Source organism: Varroa destructor, unplaced genomic scaffold, assembly GCF_002443255.2.
Source record: "Varroa destructor unplaced genomic scaffold, Vdes_3.0 BEIS01000005.1, whole genome shotgun sequence".
NCBI classification, from domain to species: domain Eukaryota; kingdom Metazoa; phylum Arthropoda; class Arachnida; order Mesostigmata; family Varroidae; genus Varroa; species Varroa destructor.
In genome coordinates this window covers 38242273-38263851 of record NW_019211458.1, presented here as the reverse complement: position 1 = coordinate 38263851, position 21579 = coordinate 38242273, and the positions used below count along the sequence as shown (strand labels likewise).

Genomic DNA, 21579 nt, shown 5'->3' with positions numbered 1-21579 from the left:
TATGTGCGTACGAATAGTAACTGTAGGCGTATCATCAAAAGAAATCAGCTCTTTATATAATACTGTGTTGTTCTACTCCTTCAGCTGCAAAAGAGGCAAAGAAGCTTACCAGTCGAACTACCGGCTGACGAACTATACATTATAGTCAGGATATAATGTGAGTTCCTAGTATTAATATAAATTTTCACTTGTGAAATTATTATCTGTCTTTATATTCCTACCTCGCCTTAGCACCAGCAGCATTATTTCCCTCGGAGGCATCGGTACAATTTCTTAGCATTCGGATAAAGTTAGCCATTTTCGAACACTATATGTATAGTGTACCATAGGCATCAAACACTCCAGCACCATCGTCATTTAGCAGATCTTGCCGTTTGTCTACCTACATATCCTCCTGTCTTTTATCCACAGCCTTATAGAAAAAGGATGACTACCAATACGTGAACGCAATAGTAGCGATGATCCTTTCTACTTCACAAAAGCCAAACGAGAAGGTCTTTAGTTGAGCAAGGCGAGCAGCACCTACCTTTTTGAGAATCCTAAAAATAACCCAATAACAGACGCTACCCATAAAACTAGTTTCTGCGAAAGAACGAGATGTTCGTCTTCGAAATTATGCGCTTCAGGTAATACAAGCACGCCACATAGAGGATTTAAGGGAGGTAGAGGTGGGTGTAGCGGGACTGAAGGAAATAACTGGCCTCTTGTTTTCAAGGATTATCTAATCCAACAACGAAAACACGAGAGAGAGGGCTGAGTCTCTTTCGCTGAAGCAACGCCCGTTCGTAATTTACTACGTTAGGACTAATAAATTCCCAACTAAGATCCCGGACACGGGTTACTGCACCGGTTGCTCTTCTGACCGTCAGATTTCATGGCAGCTTAATGCACTGCCGCTTACAGGCAGAAGCTCATGGGGATCTGCTACATCGAAATCCAGGCGAAAATGTTGGTAGTTCAAAACAAGCACGCGCTTATGCAAGTGTGTGTCCAGACGGTTTCGCGAAGGGAGCCTATATTAAACAAGGTTGATCAGAACGGTCTTAAATTTACACTTTTGAAATGTTTTATACATTAATTCTCTGTGAATCGGTATAATTACACATAAGTGTTATTTCTTGAATTTACAGGGCGTTTAGTTACATGAAGTCACTCCGACGTTGGCTGGTCGCGCCCGAGGAAAAGGTCAGTTCAGCCGCTGTACTAGATTTAACTGTGACAAAACATTCACACATGGTAATTATATTGTGAAAATTAGTTTTGAGGTGTTTATCTGCTAAACCTGTATTGAATCTATATACGGAGGAACGATACCCTTAACCATTGGGTAGAGCATGTAAAGGAAACCTATAATGTATTGATTTTGTGGATCATCTTAACGTAAGATATTAATCTAACTCAAAGATGAAAAGCGAGGCCGAAATATTACTTATGGGGCACTTTTCGTTTATTTCGCGCGAGTTGTTACTAGCCGAGCAGACATCAGATCTGCCTATTATAACCTATTCGACAAAAGAGGCGTATTTCATTTACTAAACATATCCACGGGTCTTCTACAAATCTTAATCAAATAAAGAAAAAAACGTCAAGTTTCTTTCAGATTACTATAGCCTAACGGTACGGCAAAAATCACTGACTTGCTAATCTACCTGTGGATTACAGAAGCGACCTAGCATGCTTATTAAATTACTGAAGGCAGAAAATAGCGCGCCTGTGCCAATCTGCCCTGTTCATATGAAAGGCTTACCACATTTAGATATATATATTATGATATTATAGAAATTATCTTTCGTAGAATGCTTTTTCACTTACTAAACGCCCCCTTATCCGCTGTTTGGTATCCTGATCAATATGGCAGATCAGCATATCCCTATTTCCATACTTCCTATAGCTTCTCGTGTTTATTCACAGACTGCTAAAGCTTTGAAGAGCACGAATGTAGAATATTTGTCAAATGTCAAAAAGTATCAAATTTGCCGACCGAATCAGCTCTTTTAGGTTGTGTGATTGCTTTATACCGCGTTATGTGCTCGCAGTTCTTGTACAGGTGAGCGTCTCAGACCCAACCCGTAAAAACAATAATGGCATCGTCAGCAGGATCCGAATCACTGATTCTAGCTGTGCGACTAACTCTGTACTTAGGCTGCACCGTAGTAATTGCCCTCTGGGCCTAATCAGCCAAAGCAGTCCTGTCTATTTACCTCACTACCAAATCCCTTGAAACCACCTCTTCTGCCTTTAGGACCAAAGTTATCCGAGGTTAATTCTATGTGTATCAGAGGGTTTAATGTAAACACGACAGGCTCATTTCCCCAGCGCGTTACACCATTACGCACGCTCTTTTGTAAAGTTATGAGACAAGATGAAAGCCTTCAGGTTTAGCAAAATCTGTTTTGTTGCTTTTAAATAACCGGGAAGATCAGGCATGTCGAAATGACGTTCTGCGTACTACAAACGGTACAAACGTGTAACTCTTTGGCAAATTACGACCCTGAAAAGATGCGATATCGCAGGCACACTAGTCCTAATTAACTTTGTCCTTGATTTATTTATTTATCGTTGCTATTTGTCAACCGTGTATTTTTGCCACCCTCAAGTAATAACATATTGGATCAAAGGTAACACTTGAGTGTTGATTTGTTAATACTGATTGTTATGTCTCATGCTTTTGTTTAAGTGCGGGGTAAAGGGAAATGCTCTCAGGTTTTATTTCTTACTTCTCATTATAACATGAAATTTACTACTTCTAACATTTCTGCAGACTAAATTGGGGCGATAATATAAATTCTGTGTTTAGAAGCAAGAACGCGCCAAATTTTAATAGTAGCAGTGCTAACAACATGTACTTCTACTCGGAGGTTTATGCGCCAATATTTACTTCCTTTTATTTTATTTATTTCTTGCCTTTGTTTGCGCTCGCAGTGCTAGACTCACTCTGTGCAGCAGTGCGATTATACTACATTTCTGCTATGCTATTGAATTTCTATTTGGGTTACCGAATGGATCCAAGTAACACCTCGAAATGCTATTATGTAACACCCATACAATCACTGACAGAATATAAAAACAGGCAAGCAGAATAAACTGTGATAAAAGTTGACAGTGTTTTGTTCCGGCAATACTCTCTAGATTTGTCAAAACAAGATTCGCCGGGCAGTCCCCTTTTGCGCCAGATGCGATGTCAGCGGAACCTAGTTTCCTATTTTGCTATCACTCAACCTCTATATCTGGCTGCCTACAACAATCAACTATCCACGCCGTTCGTGGTCACTATTCGTCAGGTATTGCTGTCGGGTTGTGACGCTTACCCATGATGATCGTAGTGGTGATGAGGAACCGCAGCCGTAGTTGAAATACGGTATAATAAGCCAGTGGCTAGCCTTCGATGCCACCGAAATGACAGATGGAGCGGCAGTTGCTCTCGCAGCAACTGTGCAATGGAAGTGTATGATAAAAAAAAAAATGCTTCGGCATTTCCATTACCGCTGTTCAGAAGCTCTAACTTTGGGGAAATTCTACCACCTTCCCGTGTCTCGTTGTCGTCGTTATTTTCGTCAGCTACCGTCCGCTCGTTCATACGTTCACTGTCGACCGTCGATCGGCAAGCAATTGGGCAAATATTCTAAAGGATAAACGTAGAATTCTGCCGGTGCTAGTGGAAGTTGGTTGAGGGGGGTTGCGATGGTGGGAACTGGCGGCTGAAGAGGTTGTGCTGCTTTCGCTGCTTCTCCTCCTTGTGGCAGTGGAGTATCGATGAGGTTTAGTGGAAATGAAAGAAACCTAAAGCGTTACCGAAATTCGTGAGATGGGAATAACATTGAAGAGTGAATGTCAGAATGGTCAGTTGATTTACTAGTTAGTTTCGACTTGATCTGTCGAGCTAATTTTCACATATGTGTCCGAAAGTCAGGCATCATCCCACCTATTGTCCATTGCTCGTTACGAATTCGACGTTAGACCACTATGGCGAAAGTTGTGGGACTGCCGTTCAACTTCTAAACATAATGCCAAATATTATAATTATTACTGTAACACAATGTTAAACAAAGCCCGAATTCGATCTCAGCAAACTAATGTCGCCTATAAAGTAATATATTACTCCTCCAAACGATAACTGTCTGATAACTTCTTATTCATTATTAGTAACGGCCTTGGTTTTATCGTACACCGAACGAATAAGCCTGTTATCGCACAAAAATTGAGCTTTTACTCTCTTTTTTTTCTAAACCCGCAATATCAGGGCGCTTTGCAATGCGTCTTCTGCATTAAACGATTCCGACGCTCGTTACTTGTATCTACTCTTAATAATTTTGCCCTCCTGACCGGCATACTGGGAACCATTCGTGACCACCAGAAACGATTAGCGGTTTGTTATCATTATTCGACGTCACTTACGAGCGACGATCTTTGCGTGAACGCAAGCACGCCATAGAATGAATATGGGAAGTTACTGAGCTTAGTAAAGGAAATGCCATTGGTAACAGAGAGAGACGAGAAGGGTAACGTAGCACTCTAGTAAAAATAGATATTTCACTATTTTAATTAACTAATTCTATCATCGTTGTTCAAGAACGTCGCGCTATAAACGGCGAGGTCGCTAACTCCCGTCCGCGTACTACTGTTAAGGTTCGATCGATGGCGAATAATCGCCAGTGTTCAGTATGCCAAATAAGCAGGCCTGTATATCGATGGGTGCCGGGACGACGAAGAGAGTCGACTAGAGGAACGTCCGAACAAAAGACGTCGCCACAATGCGACCGTAGCGGCAGCAATAACAGCCGTCCGGTCACAGATAATAAGGATACTATGCAAATGCACTGACATCTCATATGATAACAATCCCGGTCGGCAACCCCTTCATTCCCACTGATATACGGACATTCGGAGCAGCATCCTCTGTGGCCCTCTCGTACGCTTAAACACCCATCCGTCTTATCAGTGCCCTGGCTGCAAGCGCTAAGAATAGAGATTTATCCGTAAATCCCATACTAAACGCAGATCGGCGCGATATATTTTTCTCTGATTCGCTGCATCAGCCGGACACGATCTACATAATGTCGCTCTGTCATCTCTGTTCACCACAATTCGCCACTATCCAAGCACAGAGTACAAGTGAATTTGTTACAAAATTTATTATAGAGTCGTTATAAATCAATAGCGTAATGAGCGGTGACGTCAAGTTCAGCAGTGTTATGTATTCAATGCGGTGGCGATAGTGACGAGCATTTGATGTACAAGCGTATCATACGAGTCCTCTTAACATGATGAACTAGCCGTAAAAAACGGGATCGTTTTTAATTCAAAATGCAGGGGTGAGAGATCCATTGTGCAGGTCAACACATCGATACTATGAGAATATCACTATACGCTCACCATTCCGAATATGGCCTAATGATAAGATGGCGGCAAACTTATTTTCTGGAAAATGCTCGTAACCAACCATTCGAGCTCGTGAAAATCAGTAAAGGGTCGAAATTAGAGTTATTAATAGATTTCTAGCATATAGATCCTAGATTTGCTCAAATGATCCTTCTTTAAGGGCACTAAATGCAGTAAAAATGAGGTAGAAGTAGATTTCATTATAAAATACTCTGGCATGAGCTGTCTTGCATAAAACAAAATCGAATAGGTCTAGTTGCATTTGAGTTTCAGTTTTACTTACACAGCCTTCAACATGTGGGCATGTGTCTGTATCAGCGCTGATCAGGTTTTAGAATTAATGATTTTTGACGCTAGAAAAAAATAAAAATTAAAGGAGCTTGCTATTTTACACCAATCATGAATATACCTCATACTCGATGGATAATTTCATCGTACAGGCTTTTTCCTAACCAAGATGTTCAAAACTCATAATTCAGTCGCCGATTGGTTCTTCATAAAGGTCTATAAAAAGACGTCAAAATTCAAGCTCAATATCTGGTCGTTCGCCAAGTCTTCTACACCGCCAACTCTGTCTCATACTTCCACGTAGTCAACCGCAATCTACTACCAAAAACGTTCGCTTCGTTTAAAAGCGAACTTCAATAGAAAACTCTAGACTAATTGCTAAAACATCCTGGTCGACTAAGATAAAATCTGAGTCGGCCGACAAAAAACTGAAAATAGCTAAACTAAAAATAATTTGCAGATACTCTGAGTTGAAATGAATTTGCTGTTTCGCTAAAATAGGATAAATGCTCATTTACATTTATAGTAATTCTGCTGGTTTGCATTGTATCCAGATTTTTTTTTTTTTTTCCATTTTTCACAGTCTGATATCGAACCAATTATGTTGCCAATGGAGGCAATATTACAGTTGTTATTTAACACGACGCTTTTATATTGTCAATCTTCTTAACCGAGATGTTGTAAGCGTCGAAGGGCTTACATACGAAATCGGCCGTCATGAGAAATGTCCTCTGATTACCCAGAATGTTAGGTTGCGTCCGGGATCGTTTTAGATGGTCTGATAAAACTGGAATAGGAAAAAAGCTCCCGTCAATGAGCCATTTTTCAGAAGGATTTTTTTCTTCGATTACAGCGCTTCTTAGAAAGATCTGTCAGGGCGCTTCTTTCTACGGAGATTTATTTCCAGCCGCGCAATCACATACGAACCTGTGTAATGGCGTAGAAATTGTATGCAGTAATGCGCCTGTATCAAACCAAATTCGTGATTTTCTGCCGCGATGAAGTGCACATAACCATCATTTGTGTCGATTACTGGTGTCGTCGCAGCTTCTGCTATCGTTTCTTCTGCTCTTACTGCTAGCTCTGTGGATTGCTGATGCTTCGAATGCTCTCTTGAGATGCAGCCGTCTGTGACACTGATGTGACATGGTGGTGCCTCACGTGTCAAGCCCGGTAGAAAAAAAGCCTGGAGATCTTCTGTTATCTTTGGTGATCCGTGACACGAATTGTTTCGATGGCTCAAACATAAGCTGCCTGAGCACCGAAAGTAGCAGCAGCAAACCTCGTGACGGCGCCATTTTCTTTGAGCTTCTTCACGACCCGATGCATACGGCAAGCAACTTACTGTCAAAGCAGAAAAACAGGGCATCATTCAAATCTACCATAGATGGTGTGGAGGAGATGATGGAGCTCAGCTAGGTAGCTTACTCAGTTCGCTCTGAGTCTTTTGACGTATCGTAGACAGTCAATCGTCACTGACAGGAAGGAGTTGTCTAGAAGAAGACAAATGTATTGTCGAAGGCATGACTCATATTCGGGAAAACCGAGCAAAATATAATATACGCAAAAGCTCTATCTATCTATCGCTTTTGCTTGAAACACATTCTACATATACGACTATAAAGTGTTCGACTTTTGTTATTGCAATTACGAGGCTTTCATAGCGTCTCGGTGGCTGGCATCTGTACCGCTGCGCTGAATCAATTCGAATGTTCTGTGTTTACTGGTGCTTCTTTGCAGTGTTGGCGTTCGTTAGGAAACTAGCGTTAAGATCTAGAAAAGTTTCGAAATATCACTAAACGCCAATAGGAGACCTTTGCCACAGAGCATCATAAACAGTGAGCTCTACTCGACTGCAACCTTCCACTTCCTACGATAAGATACCGCTCCAATCAACACGATATCGATCAGCTTCAAGCTATAATATTATTTCATAATAAACACAAGTTAGTTTCAGCTGAGCGACTCCATTGAAAAAACACAACAGATATATGTTCCTAGTATTACTTATAGCCAACCCAAGAGCAATGGCTTCCTACATATATAGGATGCTGATAATAATGTTTATCCTACCCTACCTGCAGTCAATTCGAGTTATGTATGGGTAACAAACTAGCGTACGCGTTTGTTGCTTATACGAAAAACGACAGGTACGTCCGAACCATATAGAAATCTCCAAACGGAACCAATCAGATCTGAGGCAGACAACGGCTAGACTTGCGAGTTTCTGGCTTTCGCAAAAATTGCCGGTTACATATTCGAAAGGCGACGACAGAAGAAGGCCAAGCCATTCATCGAATACCCTACTTGTCTCTTCGCCTTACGTTGCATCGTGCTGGCGACAATCACCTCCCACATAACGACACGGTGACGACGAACGATATACGAGTAACATTTTAATTTATGTAATGTCACCGACCGATCCGATGCAGCTCGTTTGAGCTGTGCCATAGCTGGTGGTTAGCGAAGTAACGCAGAAAGATGGAAATAGCCACATCGTCAATTGCATCTTGTGGTCTATTATGTATTATATAGATGCTCTGAACTGATCGGTACACAACCTTCTATCGTTCTTATATATCATTACACATCATAACTGAGGGAAGTTACGTCAAGCGACGTTTTTACAGGTGACCGCGGTCGCTATGACGGCACCGGGCTGTGCTACTGTCACCATCGAAAAGAATACGCCGTGAGACAACGCTAAAAACCTTTCACAGTGACAGCTATGTCAGCAGAAGTGATGTTCCTCTTTTATATTTCAAGGCATTGAATCGTGCTCTTTGCGCTTCGTTGAAACTTTATAGTTCGATCGAAAACTAAATAAATCAAAAGATCCGCAAAGGAAACATAAAAAAAATAAGCAGCAGCGATAGAAAATCAAGTAACTTCTACCAGCCACCCAACGTATAGCAACATATACGTATACTTAGTTTGCTCAGTCGACAGAGTCACACGAGGTACCATGTCGCGATATTGGACATAATAGGCCCCCGAATTGAGCCTGTATTCAAGAAAGTATTATTTGGATTATGTTTAAACAAAAAAAGAGGAGTGACGAACGAAACACGCTGGCCATATAGCACGCAAAACTGCTCAGGTATTATTATATAATCAGTATATTAGGTATGCAAATATTACGTTGCATAAACGTATTTCGCATGTGGATGGCTTGTGCTGTCAAAAATAGTCCCTATGCGATGAGGTGATTTTATGATGGTTGGCGGCTTAAAAATTGACAATGATTTCTGACTAACAGATATCAGTTGGTCATGCACCGAGGTACACATATGCACTCACAAGGTGCACAAAAGGTTATCAAGCTAATACGAATCAGCTTCATCTAGGTCACGATAATGCCTGTAGGATGAAATACATTCGTCTATTTATCTTCTATTCTTATATGAATGGCGTGTTCATTGAGAGATGTCCCGAGGTGTCATACACGTATCACTGATGTTACCAGAAGAACTGGCAATGAATCCCGTACGAGTACAATAAGTTACAACAACACCCTATAGCACTAGGCTAGTTACCTGAGGGGCGCGACAAATGAAATCGATTTAGTTGTTTCGGCTACTTTATCTGCTGTATAGTGATTATTTAAAATTGCCGCCAATATCACGGATCAACACATGCTGATGACATACCCTTTATTTAACTCTGAATTGTCCATAATTGTTAGCTACTTAGCACTTTTGGATTTGAACAATACATTACGCAATGACAGGTTGGCGACTGTCAGTTTTTCCAATTGTTTTTCTGCCTTCTTAATTACTTCTCTTACTTAGTTATCCAAAACTATGTCAATTATCATATTCATCGTAGAACAGCTAGTGTGCCCTTGATGTAAAATCAGACGTAGATTTAGTCTAGTACGAGTTATCCAACCGTTTCCCGATTCATCCATGTCCATCTGTAAATTCCACCTTTAATATCGCAGACGCGCATCTTTCTCTCAGTTGCGATTTTTACGTATAAGAACCTATGTACAATCTTCATTTGTCTCTGTTCGTCATTCTGGTTCGCCCTCGTTTGTTTTACTAAGCTGGGTTTGTCTACCCGGCCCATAAAAAAGCGCGGTCATCGGTGAAAGTCTTTACGATTTTACTTATTCATTCATCCATCTCAAGACATTACTTTTCTTTTGGTCTCATATAGCTAAGCTGTTGATTCAGCTGAATCCGTTTGAAATACCTATTTAACCGTGCTTGCCTTCGAAGAATGGCCGCTCTTGCCTATGACGGTTATAATTAGCTTTTGAGCTCGTATCTGTGGCCATAGACATAAATGCAGCTGTAAATTAGAATTATATTCTGCTAATGGCGTATTTTTTATTTTAGCTAATTATGGTTCGTGTTAAGCGTTCCGTTAATAGGCGATAGGGTACGTATAATCGGTAGCCGCTGCCACTGCACTGTATCGCCAACGACGCCAACTATTTCATCGGATCCGTAGGCTCTGTCTGAGATTAAGCCAAGTATCCATACACGTTAATATGGCATTGTACTGTTGTATATGTGTGGCTGTTCATCCGCCTGCGACACCAAGCGGCGACATAGAACGTCATCATTGGCGCCGTGTACCGCTGCCGCCGTCAAAAATAATATATGAGATTAGAGTTGGTGCTAAAAGGGAGTACTGGCGTCTGCATTGTAGTTGTTATCGTCATCGTTGACACTACCCGCATTGATAGGCAAACAGAGACAGGCAGAACGTCGAAAATCGCACGATGATAACAGCTAGAAGTCGACCCAAAGCGGGAACCTAGTAAACCTGGACTTGACCTCTAGAGGAAACAAAAGGACCGTTGTGTACTCGGTTGTTACTATGACAATTAGTATTGATGTCACACTTGAAGGTGAGGTACGATGAGTCATAGTCATCATTGTATGCACTTAACAGTATCAGTGTACCGGATATATTTGGATTTAGAAGACACACAGCTAATCTGATCGCAGAATAAACTGGTCCGTACATCACAACTTAGTAGGCTGCAAGCGTTCGATTCGCAAAGACCGGCGATCTGAAGTTCCACTACGAGTACGTCTCCATAGTACATGTCCCACATAAATTATCACAGTTGATTCGAAATTTTATTTTGACGTAAAACTAGGCTATATATAACATCAAGCGGAGGAGTGAGAGACAGTAAAACAGGTTAGAAATAGCAAACAGTCTTCTTCAGCCGTTCACTGTTCAATAATTAAACTTAATTCAGCTGTTCGATAATTAAGACTGTTTCTGTTTGTCGATGAAATGTCTAGCTTTAAATTATTGCCGAACTTCTACCGCTACTGTAGACCTAGTTTATATTGCGTAATGAGAAACGACAGCATATTCGAAACGAAAGGCCCCGGGACGCATAGGAAATACTGTGGGACGTATTTAGAAAAGCAGATTTTCATAGATGAGGGTTCCAGCTGAGACAGACATTACCATATACTTTCGTGCTTAGTCAAATATAAAGCTAGTTCTTAGAACAGGCACCGAGAACAAGTAGATTCTACGTGAACGTCGTGGCCTGAGGCTCCTAGCTACAGAAGAAGCGGTTTCCAATCGCTACATTAGATCCCGCTTCAGAAAAAGCGCCAACGCTTTTGTTTATAGAAAGCTACTCTGCTGTACACTTGTAAACGACTACGATAGATTAAAGCTAGGTATTTCTCTGTCCAGAGTCGGCGATGGAAATCTTCGCAAGCATCCTGTTTCAGCTCTATTGTTAGAAAGCAAATAAGGCACACTTCATTCCTATGTAAATACAAGCCACTACTTGCAATAGAATGCCGTGCCTAAAAAACTGTGACAACTTTTCCACACACGAAAGTGAACGTGTGGAGTACTATGAGCCTACAGTTACCAGAGCTTCCTTTACGGAAACTGCGGATCTAGACGGCGCTCACGAAACAAGCATATGGCTTTCATTCAGCTGAGGTCATTTATGAGTTTCTGAAGGAGTTAATCGAGCGTAGATGTAACCTGTATGGCCCAGTTACACAAACAGCCCACAAACTACAGCACCTGGCCGCGATATTAAATTCTTATATTAACTAAACGCTTAGTTCAAGCGAACTCTGCTGTGAGAACAAATACAATTGAAGTCGGCAGTAACATCGGCATAACCACTATCACCAGCAGCAGTATATATATATATATATATTAGCATATATAGCACTCGAACGCGCTATATATGAAACGGTGAAGCTTGTAGTTCGCCGCTTCATCATTGGTGACTGCCGTTCCGAATACGCGAACCGCAAAACTAACAATCGTCGCCACGAACCCGCCCCCGCCCCAAACGGTGCGAACTGGCGCGCGTCATTTCTGTTCATCACAAGTCTTTACCCGCCCTGACAGCCTAAGTAGACGATCGTTGTCCTGTATTCGCCTCTGCTCCTAGTAAAAATTGAGTGGCGTCGTATCTGCGAGCTATATTTGAATCTTCTGATTCGCTTATTTCATACTATTCTCTCAACCACGGTCGCAGTAGCGACAATTGCGGCAGACGCATTTCCTGTCCCGTGGATTTTTAGGCGGTAGCAGCGGAATAGTGGCTTTTTTCACCTTTCGGCAGGTATTCCACTAAACAAAATGTGAGGGAAAGATGGCAAGATGCACTTGGCAGTAGAGCGATCAGCAGAGCGGCCCGTTATTCCATGCAGGAGCTCAACCGAGAGCTGCAAATGCGCGCAGACGCACACACACATACACACACACACACACACGTTCGCGAGCATGTTTTCTCGCACCAGACATGAGCGTGCTTGAAAGGATGAAAAGGAAATGAGGCCATGAGGGAGGCAACGGAGCAAAAGCAGACGCAACATCAACTGGCTGTAGACGATACACAAATGACAATTCCTTACCTACGCGGCCACAGCATCAAAACCTTCAGCACCGCGCTACGGCGGCACCTATCACCCCTAACAGCATGAGGACCGAGCTAGCCAAATAACATCAGTTATGGCCATAACAGTCGCCACAACGAATGGCTGCTTAGCATCACTCACTGCTGCAGCTCGCCATCGAGTAGCGGGACCAACTCCGAACTGGTCCGATGGCAATGAATGCACACAAGCAGAGAGCTGAAAACTGGCCATCGGTTAGCCAGAAGAGACGGATGACCGCTGTCGACGGTCGAACGGCAGTAGCAGTTACAACAACAATAAAGGGAGTTACGGTGGCGACTATAAAAGTCAATGAGTGAGTGCTATATGCCGACCATGTAGCAACAATAGCAATCCCTTGCGGAACGTAGCGGCGGTGCTGTGATAGTGATTGTGCTGCTAACACAAAAGTCAATGACGATCATCCAGACGGCGACAGCCCAGACAGTGGCATTTAACAGCAAAATGGTAGATAACAACGGGATGAACAGAGAGCCAACAGGGAAAACAGATAGCTATGTAACACATAAACATTGAATATCTGCCAAAAGATGAAAAAGACGAATTCCTTAATAGCAAAGAATACGCCAATAGAGACGATGATGGAAGATGTAGCGATGGATGCATCAACGGACCGTTCGTCACGCTCTATGGTTCTTTCTCGTCCCATCTTGTTTAGCTTGCTGGGTCTAACAGACAGACTGCTCATTCTCTCGCATCTGCTGAAGTGTCAGCCGCAACGGCATCTCTATGACAATATGTAACTAATGTGCAGCATGTAGCCGCTATTATCTTTGCCGATAATGCTCGACGTCAGCTAGAATCCTGTGGATATTCGTGCTGTGCCTACTTATCTGAGAATTGCTGGAGACAACCTGACAATAGACAGTTGCGTAGGCAGCTACGGAAACAACTGATCTGAATCATCACCATCAGAAAAAGAGACAAGTGTCTACCTTCGCCTCGATCGCAGTGGCCAAGTAATATAGTTTCGCTAGTTAAAGCGTTGTGACGGAGAGTAGCAACAGAGAAAGGTCGATGCGAAGGTGGCATCGAAGTGAAATTGTCTCAACATATAGTGAATCAGAGCTGCTGGATTGCCTAGTATCCGCGTGTCAACGCAAGTCAGCGACGATTGGCAGTGTTGGATAATCTATGCCGTAAGCACACGTTCTATTGCACTCACATAGCTGTACGTACTGTGTAGGGGGTCACAAGGGCACGGACGTCTATCGAGATATGCACGCGACTTGATGGTCCGCTTCGAGTAGGGTAAAACTCACAGTTGCGTTTCGACTATATAGTACTAACCTTTGCTGCTCTCCACGGATACGGGGTCGATTTTGCTCAAGAGGTTGCTGATGACACTCTTCGTTGAAGCAGAAGGCAGTATCCTTTGTTGTAAGGGCTGTACACGAAAAACGAGCGTCGTCTTTGTTTACAATGAAGCGATATTCCGTAATGAGAATGATTTGGCAAAAACACTCTTATCCGAATAGAAGTTGATATCGGTAGCTATTAATACGTATTTGCACAACATCCAGCAGAAAATCAGATATTTCCTGTTATTGCTGCTGCCGTCCTTCGTGCTGTCATCGTTCCCGCTGTTGCGATCTCGCTAACAAATACACGCCATATACAACTGGATATAAAGTCGTATTAAACCTCCACCTCAAGTCGAAATTCGTTCGTAATCGTTGACAATCATTTCCTTGTTACTCTAACACAATGATACAACAACAGAGTGTTTACCATAAAGACACACGCATACACACCCCAACAAAATATAGACAATGTAATATCTATGACAATGATAGCAGCTTAGCAGAGCAAGCATTTCAACGTTTCGTTTTCTGGTTGTCGAGCGACGTTCTGTCAGCTGATAGAATCGGCGTTATCCCCGTCGGTCCTATAGGACAGGCGCAAAATCGAATAAAACTTTTGTTGTGATATTTCTGTAAAATAACACGACGTCCAGCATAGACCTGGTCTCCTAGTGCCGGTCGCTGGGTCTGGCCAACGCGGGAGCCCGCCGAAGCCATCGCGTCATCGTGCCGCGGCTCGCCGGGAGAGGGCGTCGCAGTCGGAAAGGGTGAGCGTTCGCTGCATTCTCTGCCAGATGATTTGGGGCGAGTGGCGCGAGAGAAGAACAGCAAAGACTCAGAAAAAGAGGAAGACAGTTGAACTAAAAAACAAATAGCATCTGCATAATAGATTGCACCGATATTATTATGGGTCTTTAGAAAATGAAATTCAGCCGGAACTTCAACGACGATGGCAACAATAGCGAGAAAGAGGGGAGTGAACCTGATCTCCAAAAGAGAAATTATCAAATTATGGAGCATATATATTCTAACCGATCAATGCCATTGGTCTGATTTGTATTCCCTTTGTATCGTTTTGCGTTTGTTCATTATTAAGTCTTCGTTTCATTAAGCAACAATTGAAAATTAGGCGGTCAGTTTCGCAGTTGGTAACACGGAACTAGTCGTAACTTCATAATTAAAGCTTGTCATATCAAAGGAAATTTTCACCTGTTCTAGGTTTGTCCCCTTTAGACAAGTCATACATCTAGAAATCTACAAGATTTGAAAAAGTTAGCTCAGCAAAATAGAGAACGACTGCGCATTTCCGAAAATTTTACATAAAAATTGTAGAAAGAAAAGCTGGTTTAGTAGGATCTCGTTCAAAGAAGCAAGAAAAGGGATGAATTATACTACAGTACATTCCAATCGCCTTTTATTTAAATACCGGGTGGCAGATTGATTAATCAGTTGACTTCAGCAAGGCATGTCATTCCTTTAGGCAGGTTCTCATTTAAAAACCTTTACTAAACACACTTTATGAGGATCGTATGTAGATTAATTATGCTATTACACACGTAACGCATGATACTCTACTTCACATAAAAGTTAAGGCATTTGGTTTTATATTTATGACAAGATAGCAGAGGAAAATCTAAAATTAAACTATCACTCTAAAGTAGCATTTCATAATCCTGTTTCCTGAAACAATAAGATAAGATCTATATTGATCCATATCAATTATTTACCTTTAATAGGTAAATGTCAACAGCTTCAATAGACATGCATTTACACGTACATATGTGAATACTGATCTGCCCTTTGGCGTAGAAATATAGCAACGGTAAGGTATAAAAAAGCCTACTTGTTTAAGATCACAAAATCACAATTTGCACAAGTAAAATTATTTATATCAGGTTGATGATGATATGTAATGTCATTACCTGATGTCAACGTCACTGAGTGATTTAAGTATGTAGTGCTCATTGTTTGTGGGCTAGGCCATCTGGCGGAGGCACATCAAGATTACGCGGTACTACATGAGAGGCGCTCCGCATCTCACACCAGAGCAGCGATCGTTCACTTTATGGAAACCTCAAGTCAGGTATTGTTTGCGATGAAACAATGTAAGGCAAAACAAGTGATGACATAGCGGTTCATCCTGTCACGCATTTTTTTCATGTAGTATGTTTATTGCTGTGATATTGTAGAGTTTTGAGTCGATTGCCGCGAATTTTTACTACCATGCTTAAATCGCTTCTTTTTAGGTAATCGTTCTTGGCAGTTCAAATTGAAGGTTGACTTGTATTTTCCGTTTCTTGGGCTATTTACAAGGATGTACTAGATACAGGTAGCGATGAAGCGCCATCACTTACTTTAGGTAACATGCTTTTCCCTGATTTAACTGTTCTAAATTCTCCATATTAGGGCTCACATGACCGTCACTCGCAAATTGCCACAATGGCTGCATTCTTGACAGTTGCCATAGTCGACAAAGCTTTGCTGCATTTCTTCGTGTTGTGTGAAAAGGATTTTTCGCCACTGGAAGAGCTGAGCAGCCAAAGTAAAGAAAGCTGCTAGCCTAATTTAGGGGTCTAGTAACTAGGTAGAGGGTGTTACTTCCCGCCTTCTCCTCGTCCGAACGGCACCGTCTCTACCTTTGACAATAATCGATGTTAGCTTTCGATCAATAACAGCTTTATGGAGCCTGGCTATAGGTAGATGCAACTTACCGCATAAATCATCTGTGCATCGAAAAATTAAAGAAGGCAACTGAAATAGTGAACGTTACAAGAGTCCAGTGATTTGAAAGTGACTTCTAAGAAACTCATGTGGCCCCGAAATTGCTTTGAAATTCCTTGCACAAGGCTAAGAAGAAGACCGAGCTTTGATTACCCTTTGTACGAACACTGTAGGTTATAAAGGCATGCTGCTTTTCTGCAAAGTTCCATTCCGCCACTCTGTCGTCAAACGCTATACTGTTCTTTTCCATAGCTGTCACTGCTCGACTATTACCAATTTCTGCTAGGATAGGCAATAAGATGCTTCTTTGCTTGGAGTAGAAGACAGATCTCGAACCAGCAAATACGGTGTCTGGCTACTGCTCCCCTGTCTAATTATTAGATAGGTTAGCAGCCTGCACTAAACAGCTTTCTTTGTAATTGCTCGCCACGAGGCCGGTTATGCTGGGTAATTCTTGTTTTGAGTTAACTTGGAGCGCGGCATCCCTTCACTGACCAAGAAGCCCTTCAAAAAAGGCATGTTGATTCAACCATTCATGCCATTCAGCCCGGTGCTAACACGAGAACCTTCTTGACATGTTGGTATTGAACACCATTCGGTTCAAGTGCTCTGTTGGAGTGTGATCTTTCGAGAGCCAACAAAAACTCCCGAACCCTGAAATACCACTTCATAAATCGGTTCACTCGGGACTCACGACGGTGACAGCGTCATCTGGGAAATCGCGTCATCCGCCTCTTCAGACGTTATCTCCGCAGATTGTCGCCTGACTCTCTGTGAACCGCAGAGACCTTTTAACTGTTTGAGCACATCAAGTGAATCCCGTCGTCTCCCAAAACGTTATGGGTAGGAAAATGAACTATTAAAAAAAGATGACTGAAGTGAACAATTTCCCATGAGTCCATCGTTTTGAGAATGATTGATGCTAACAGGAAGCCTTAGTCAGGCAAACATGGATGGCTATCTGTTTCATAAGTGTTCAACAACTGGAATTAGCAAAATGTATTTGAGCTCAGTTATATGCATAAGGGTTGCTCATAAATGAGAAAAACTTCTTCAAGAAAGTTAAGAAACTTTCGCTTGCCTGGTTATATAGTTATTATGCGAAAATTTGAAGAAATACGGATAAGTTCGAGATAACTACGTAGCGAGTCCTGTAGTACCCAAAGCTGTTGGCTGCTGCCGAGAAAAATCTGGAGGAACTTCCAGCTGACATGAATTGCACCATAGCACCACTGAACCATATCAGCCATTTCTTGTTGTTAATTTGTAGGTAAACTGTTTAAATAGTAAAATTAAAATTGAGCGCAATTTTAAATAGTATTTTTTATTACATTCTTTTCGCGCTGTGCCGCACAATGGAGTTGTTTTATGTCTCCTTAGAGTATCTAATTTACATTCGCTGGAAAACCGAATAGCGCTATCATCAGGAAAAACAACAAAAAAACACAAGAAAAATAAGCTCTAATCAAAGCTATCAATATGGGCATTTGAGTATGGAAGAGAACTCAGTTTCGATGTCTACAACGCTTACTTGATTTGTGCTCTTTGACAAAATTTATCACTACCTAGAAGTGTATCTGCTTAAACGCGATGAAACCTATCGTTTGGTCCAACATATATATCCCGAGTGAAAGTTGTTTTTATGTGATGATGTAATTTTCATTCTACGAATTCTTTCTTAAACGGTGCTCGAGGGGAGACTCGTAAAGCGGGTACATTTATTACTAGGGCTGTATCATACACCCTGCTACATCATTGATCTTTTATACTGATTAATTTTACAACAACACATGTTTGCGAAGCTGCTAAAGAAAACTGGAAATCCTCGAACGCTTGCCAATTTTCGGGATGCTAGAGCTGAACGAAAGGCTATCTTTCTGATCTGAGGTATACACATATATCCATATATACACAGGTGATGGTAATAATAAACGAAGCTCTGAGGATCAGGTTTCACCTTAAAAAATCTATCTAATCAAGGTCTGTGTATTTTTTTTAATAAATCAATACATGTTTATATGATTATCGATTATTTACTTTATGATGTCGAACCGACCCGCTACTTAAGTAGGTTTAACCTGTGCACGATAATAAGCCACATGTAGAAGATTATGTGAGATTATTGCCATAGATTATCAAACTGGATAGCACCTCATCTTTGGCTGTTTTCACTTAAAATTGTCTGGACCTTAGTCCTTACAGTGAAAGACATTTTATCAACTCCTTCATGAATAAATAAGAACCTACAAAAGTTGTTCGTTTATTAATAATGCGTTGGCTCGTTTTCAGCTATTGTTTCACGTTCGTGGACGCCATCATACACATAAAGCTATATGAACCGGTTTATATACTCTGCGGATTCTACAGGGATACTATGAGGCCCGTTTTTGCGCCGGAGAGCAGAGAGTTTGCTGTAAATACCGTCAACGGCACATAAATAGTATACCTTTTGTATTAATAAAGATTAGGTTATCGTTTCTATAGGGTTGGAACCTCTCAACAGCACCACGTTTCTAAAAGCCCGATGTCTTTGGCGCTGTAGGACTAATCTTAAATATGTTACGCGCAGTAACATTCAGAGTAATTAAACATTAATATGTATCGTGGTCAGATCAATAGACATAATAATCAACGAGTCCCAGCTAGAAATCAAATTTTAGGCCTCCTAGTTACACCATTACAATAAACCTGAAGTGGCTAATTAATAGGCGTTCCTTACGAGCAGTACATACCTGTCTGTATATGACATTGTGGCTGTAATATTCGCCGGCAAACATAACATTTAGTAGGCATTTAGTAGTTTAGGCAAACAAGTAGATTCTTCGTTGGCAAACACCAGCTAAAAGGGCAGAGCTTTATACTGGCCTTAGAACACCAGGCTTTGCCTATATTAGTAAGCAAGACAGACTCTTTAATGTTTATTTTTTAACGCATTTATTGAATGTGGTGTATTTATCGATAATAATTCTATGATGGTATATTTCGCTTCGTAAAACATAAATATATCGTCGAGGCAAGGAACAATATCGTAAAAACTATATGGTATTGGAGAATAATGTCAATCATTCTTGGTGGTGGAACCTGAAACTTTGAATGAAAACGATTCTTCTAAGGCAGCCTATTCCATAAAATAATTCTCAGTAGACTAATAACGGCATGTTTTTTTTCTAACGAATATAGTACAGGCTTGAACTAAACTCCAAACACTTCTTTGAAGTATGCTTACTTAAAGCTACTGAGCTGTTACGAATGGATCCGACGATCTGTGGAATTGTATAACGTTTGAACTAGAATATATGTTGGACATACCTCGCTTTATTTTTTGCCCACTTGTTCCAGCATTCTGGTAGCTTATAAACAGCCACACACCTACCATTCGCGTTTCCATATGTAATTTCTCCATTTATAGCTTCTCGAAATGAATCGATAGTGGGCTATGCTTACTCACTTATTGCCTTTTTAGGGCATGGAATGCCCCGTGATTATGCGGACTTGAATCGGGAGAACAAGCAGGCAGAAGTCAACGTAACAACTCAAAGGAAGTAACTAAGGCAGAACGGTGAAATCATCGTTCGTCATCTGACGTTGCCACTAAGTCCTCTTCCATTCAACTATCGTGTTAACAGTCTATAAGTCTTTTGAGGAACCGGACCTGACTTTTGTCCACGGTTATACCATTCTCTTGCCTAGTCCCTCTCTGGCTGACGGTAGAGATGGAATCGTGCCTCATCCACGACGAACCTATGCCTCAGATGGGTTTTTTGTTGATTAAAATTATGCAAATTGTACATGAAATATATCAGACGTATTTTCAACTGGCCAGAAGTCAATTCATGGAAATTCAATTTTTCTCAGTATTTAGGGTATAACTATGTAACACGTCGCATGTCAAATGATAAAGCCCTTAGACTCGAAGCGCTGCTTTCGTGAAACCATCAATCTAGAAGAATACTTAACCCATTCAAAAGGGATGATTCAGTACATGGGAATGAGGTTTCATTAAGATTTAAATGAAACTCCCATTAATGATTTCTATATCAGACGCAACACAAGTGGGCGCTACAGTGGCTACACGCACATTAAAGCGGTATACGCTTTTTGAAGAGGAAGAAGCAGAACTTGAGGGAAACTAGGGCACCCATTTAGGACTAACACCATGGTGAATTCTATTGCTCAAGATAAAAAGAGCTGGATTTTGAACACGACGTATGAGACAAGAGGTATGGAACTCAAAAAGCAAAAGAAGCGAAGAAGATACTGATGGAAAGCAGAATTTTCCCGGGGCACTGTATTGAACAAAAAGAAAGTTGAATAACCATATTTAAAATTAAAAAAAAAAAATAAAAAGACCATTCGCACATTAGGAAATACTTTTAAACCGCTATATCTGGTGCGATTCAAATATCGCAACCCGTGTACTTGATTTGGTGAAGCTATGTTGGAGAGTTGACCAGGCGGCAACAAAAAGCTTTCTTCTGACGTCTTAAATATTTATGTGTTAAATGAGATCGGTTAAAACAAACTTGTGGTGGTTATTCATCTTATGTCCACATTTCGTATATTACCTTACGAAATAGGTATAGCAATATTGTAACCATTACAAGCTGGTCGCTAGATAAAATGTAAGCCACAAGGTATTTTACTTCTACGCGGCTTCATTCTCCGTAAACAGCTGCTTGATCTTAACAGTGATCAACTCAAGATGTCATAATGGCTCAAACTGCGCAGTATTGAAAAACATCTTGGTTCAATTATACTATTGTGAACTAAACAGTAACTCTAATAAAAAAAAGTATATAAAGGAACATATTGAACATGTACCAGAAATACCAAACAATGAGGCTTACTTACCGCTTACTTTTACTTCATAATTATTAGAAGTTCTTAGCTTATAAAATATTGGAAGACGAAATGTGACTCAGAATAGCAAAAATTGTTTCCCAAAACTTATAAATTTCAACTACAACTGCATTTATATA

At 41.1% G+C, this 21579-nt stretch overlaps 2 protein-coding genes across 8 annotated transcripts in view; one reads left to right on the top strand and one right to left on the bottom strand.

The window, feature by feature from the left end:
• The window catches only part of Culd (CUB and LDLa domain), a 162181-nt gene extending 147596 nt beyond the window's left edge, over positions 1-14585 (bottom strand). The window contains exons 1-2 of one of the 3 annotated variants that reach the window (XM_086989521.1): positions 13866-14585; positions 6595-7011 (exon numbers count right to left, since the gene is read on the bottom strand). The gene's annotated coding sequence lies outside the window, so the exon portion shown is untranslated. Of the gene's footprint in view, positions 1-6594; positions 7012-12533; positions 12674-13865 lie in introns of those variants that run through there. The other 2 variants (XM_086989524.1, XM_086989522.1) reach the window with 2 other exon arrangements.
• On the top strand, positions 813-21538 carry LOC111252139 (uncharacterized). 5 transcript variants are annotated; one of them, XM_086989627.1, is made up of 5 exons: positions 813-948; positions 1131-1185; positions 15859-15962; positions 18890-19013; positions 20064-21538. In XM_086989627.1, the coding sequence occupies exons 1-5, from the start codon at positions 914-916 to the stop codon at positions 20094-20096; spliced, it is 351 nt and encodes a 116-aa protein (XP_086845753.1). In that variant the 5' UTR covers positions 813-913; the 3' UTR covers positions 20097-21538. The 5 variants fall into 5 exon arrangements, 1 of the variants encoding a protein (XP_086845753.1); XR_015327908.1 differs by lacking the exons at positions 15859-15962; positions 20064-21538 and having other exon boundaries at positions 871-948; positions 18890-19752; XR_002674123.2 differs by lacking the exons at positions 15859-15962; positions 20064-21538 and having other exon boundaries at positions 907-1027; positions 18890-19752.
• The last annotated feature ends 41 nt before the right edge of the window (positions 21539-21579 follow it).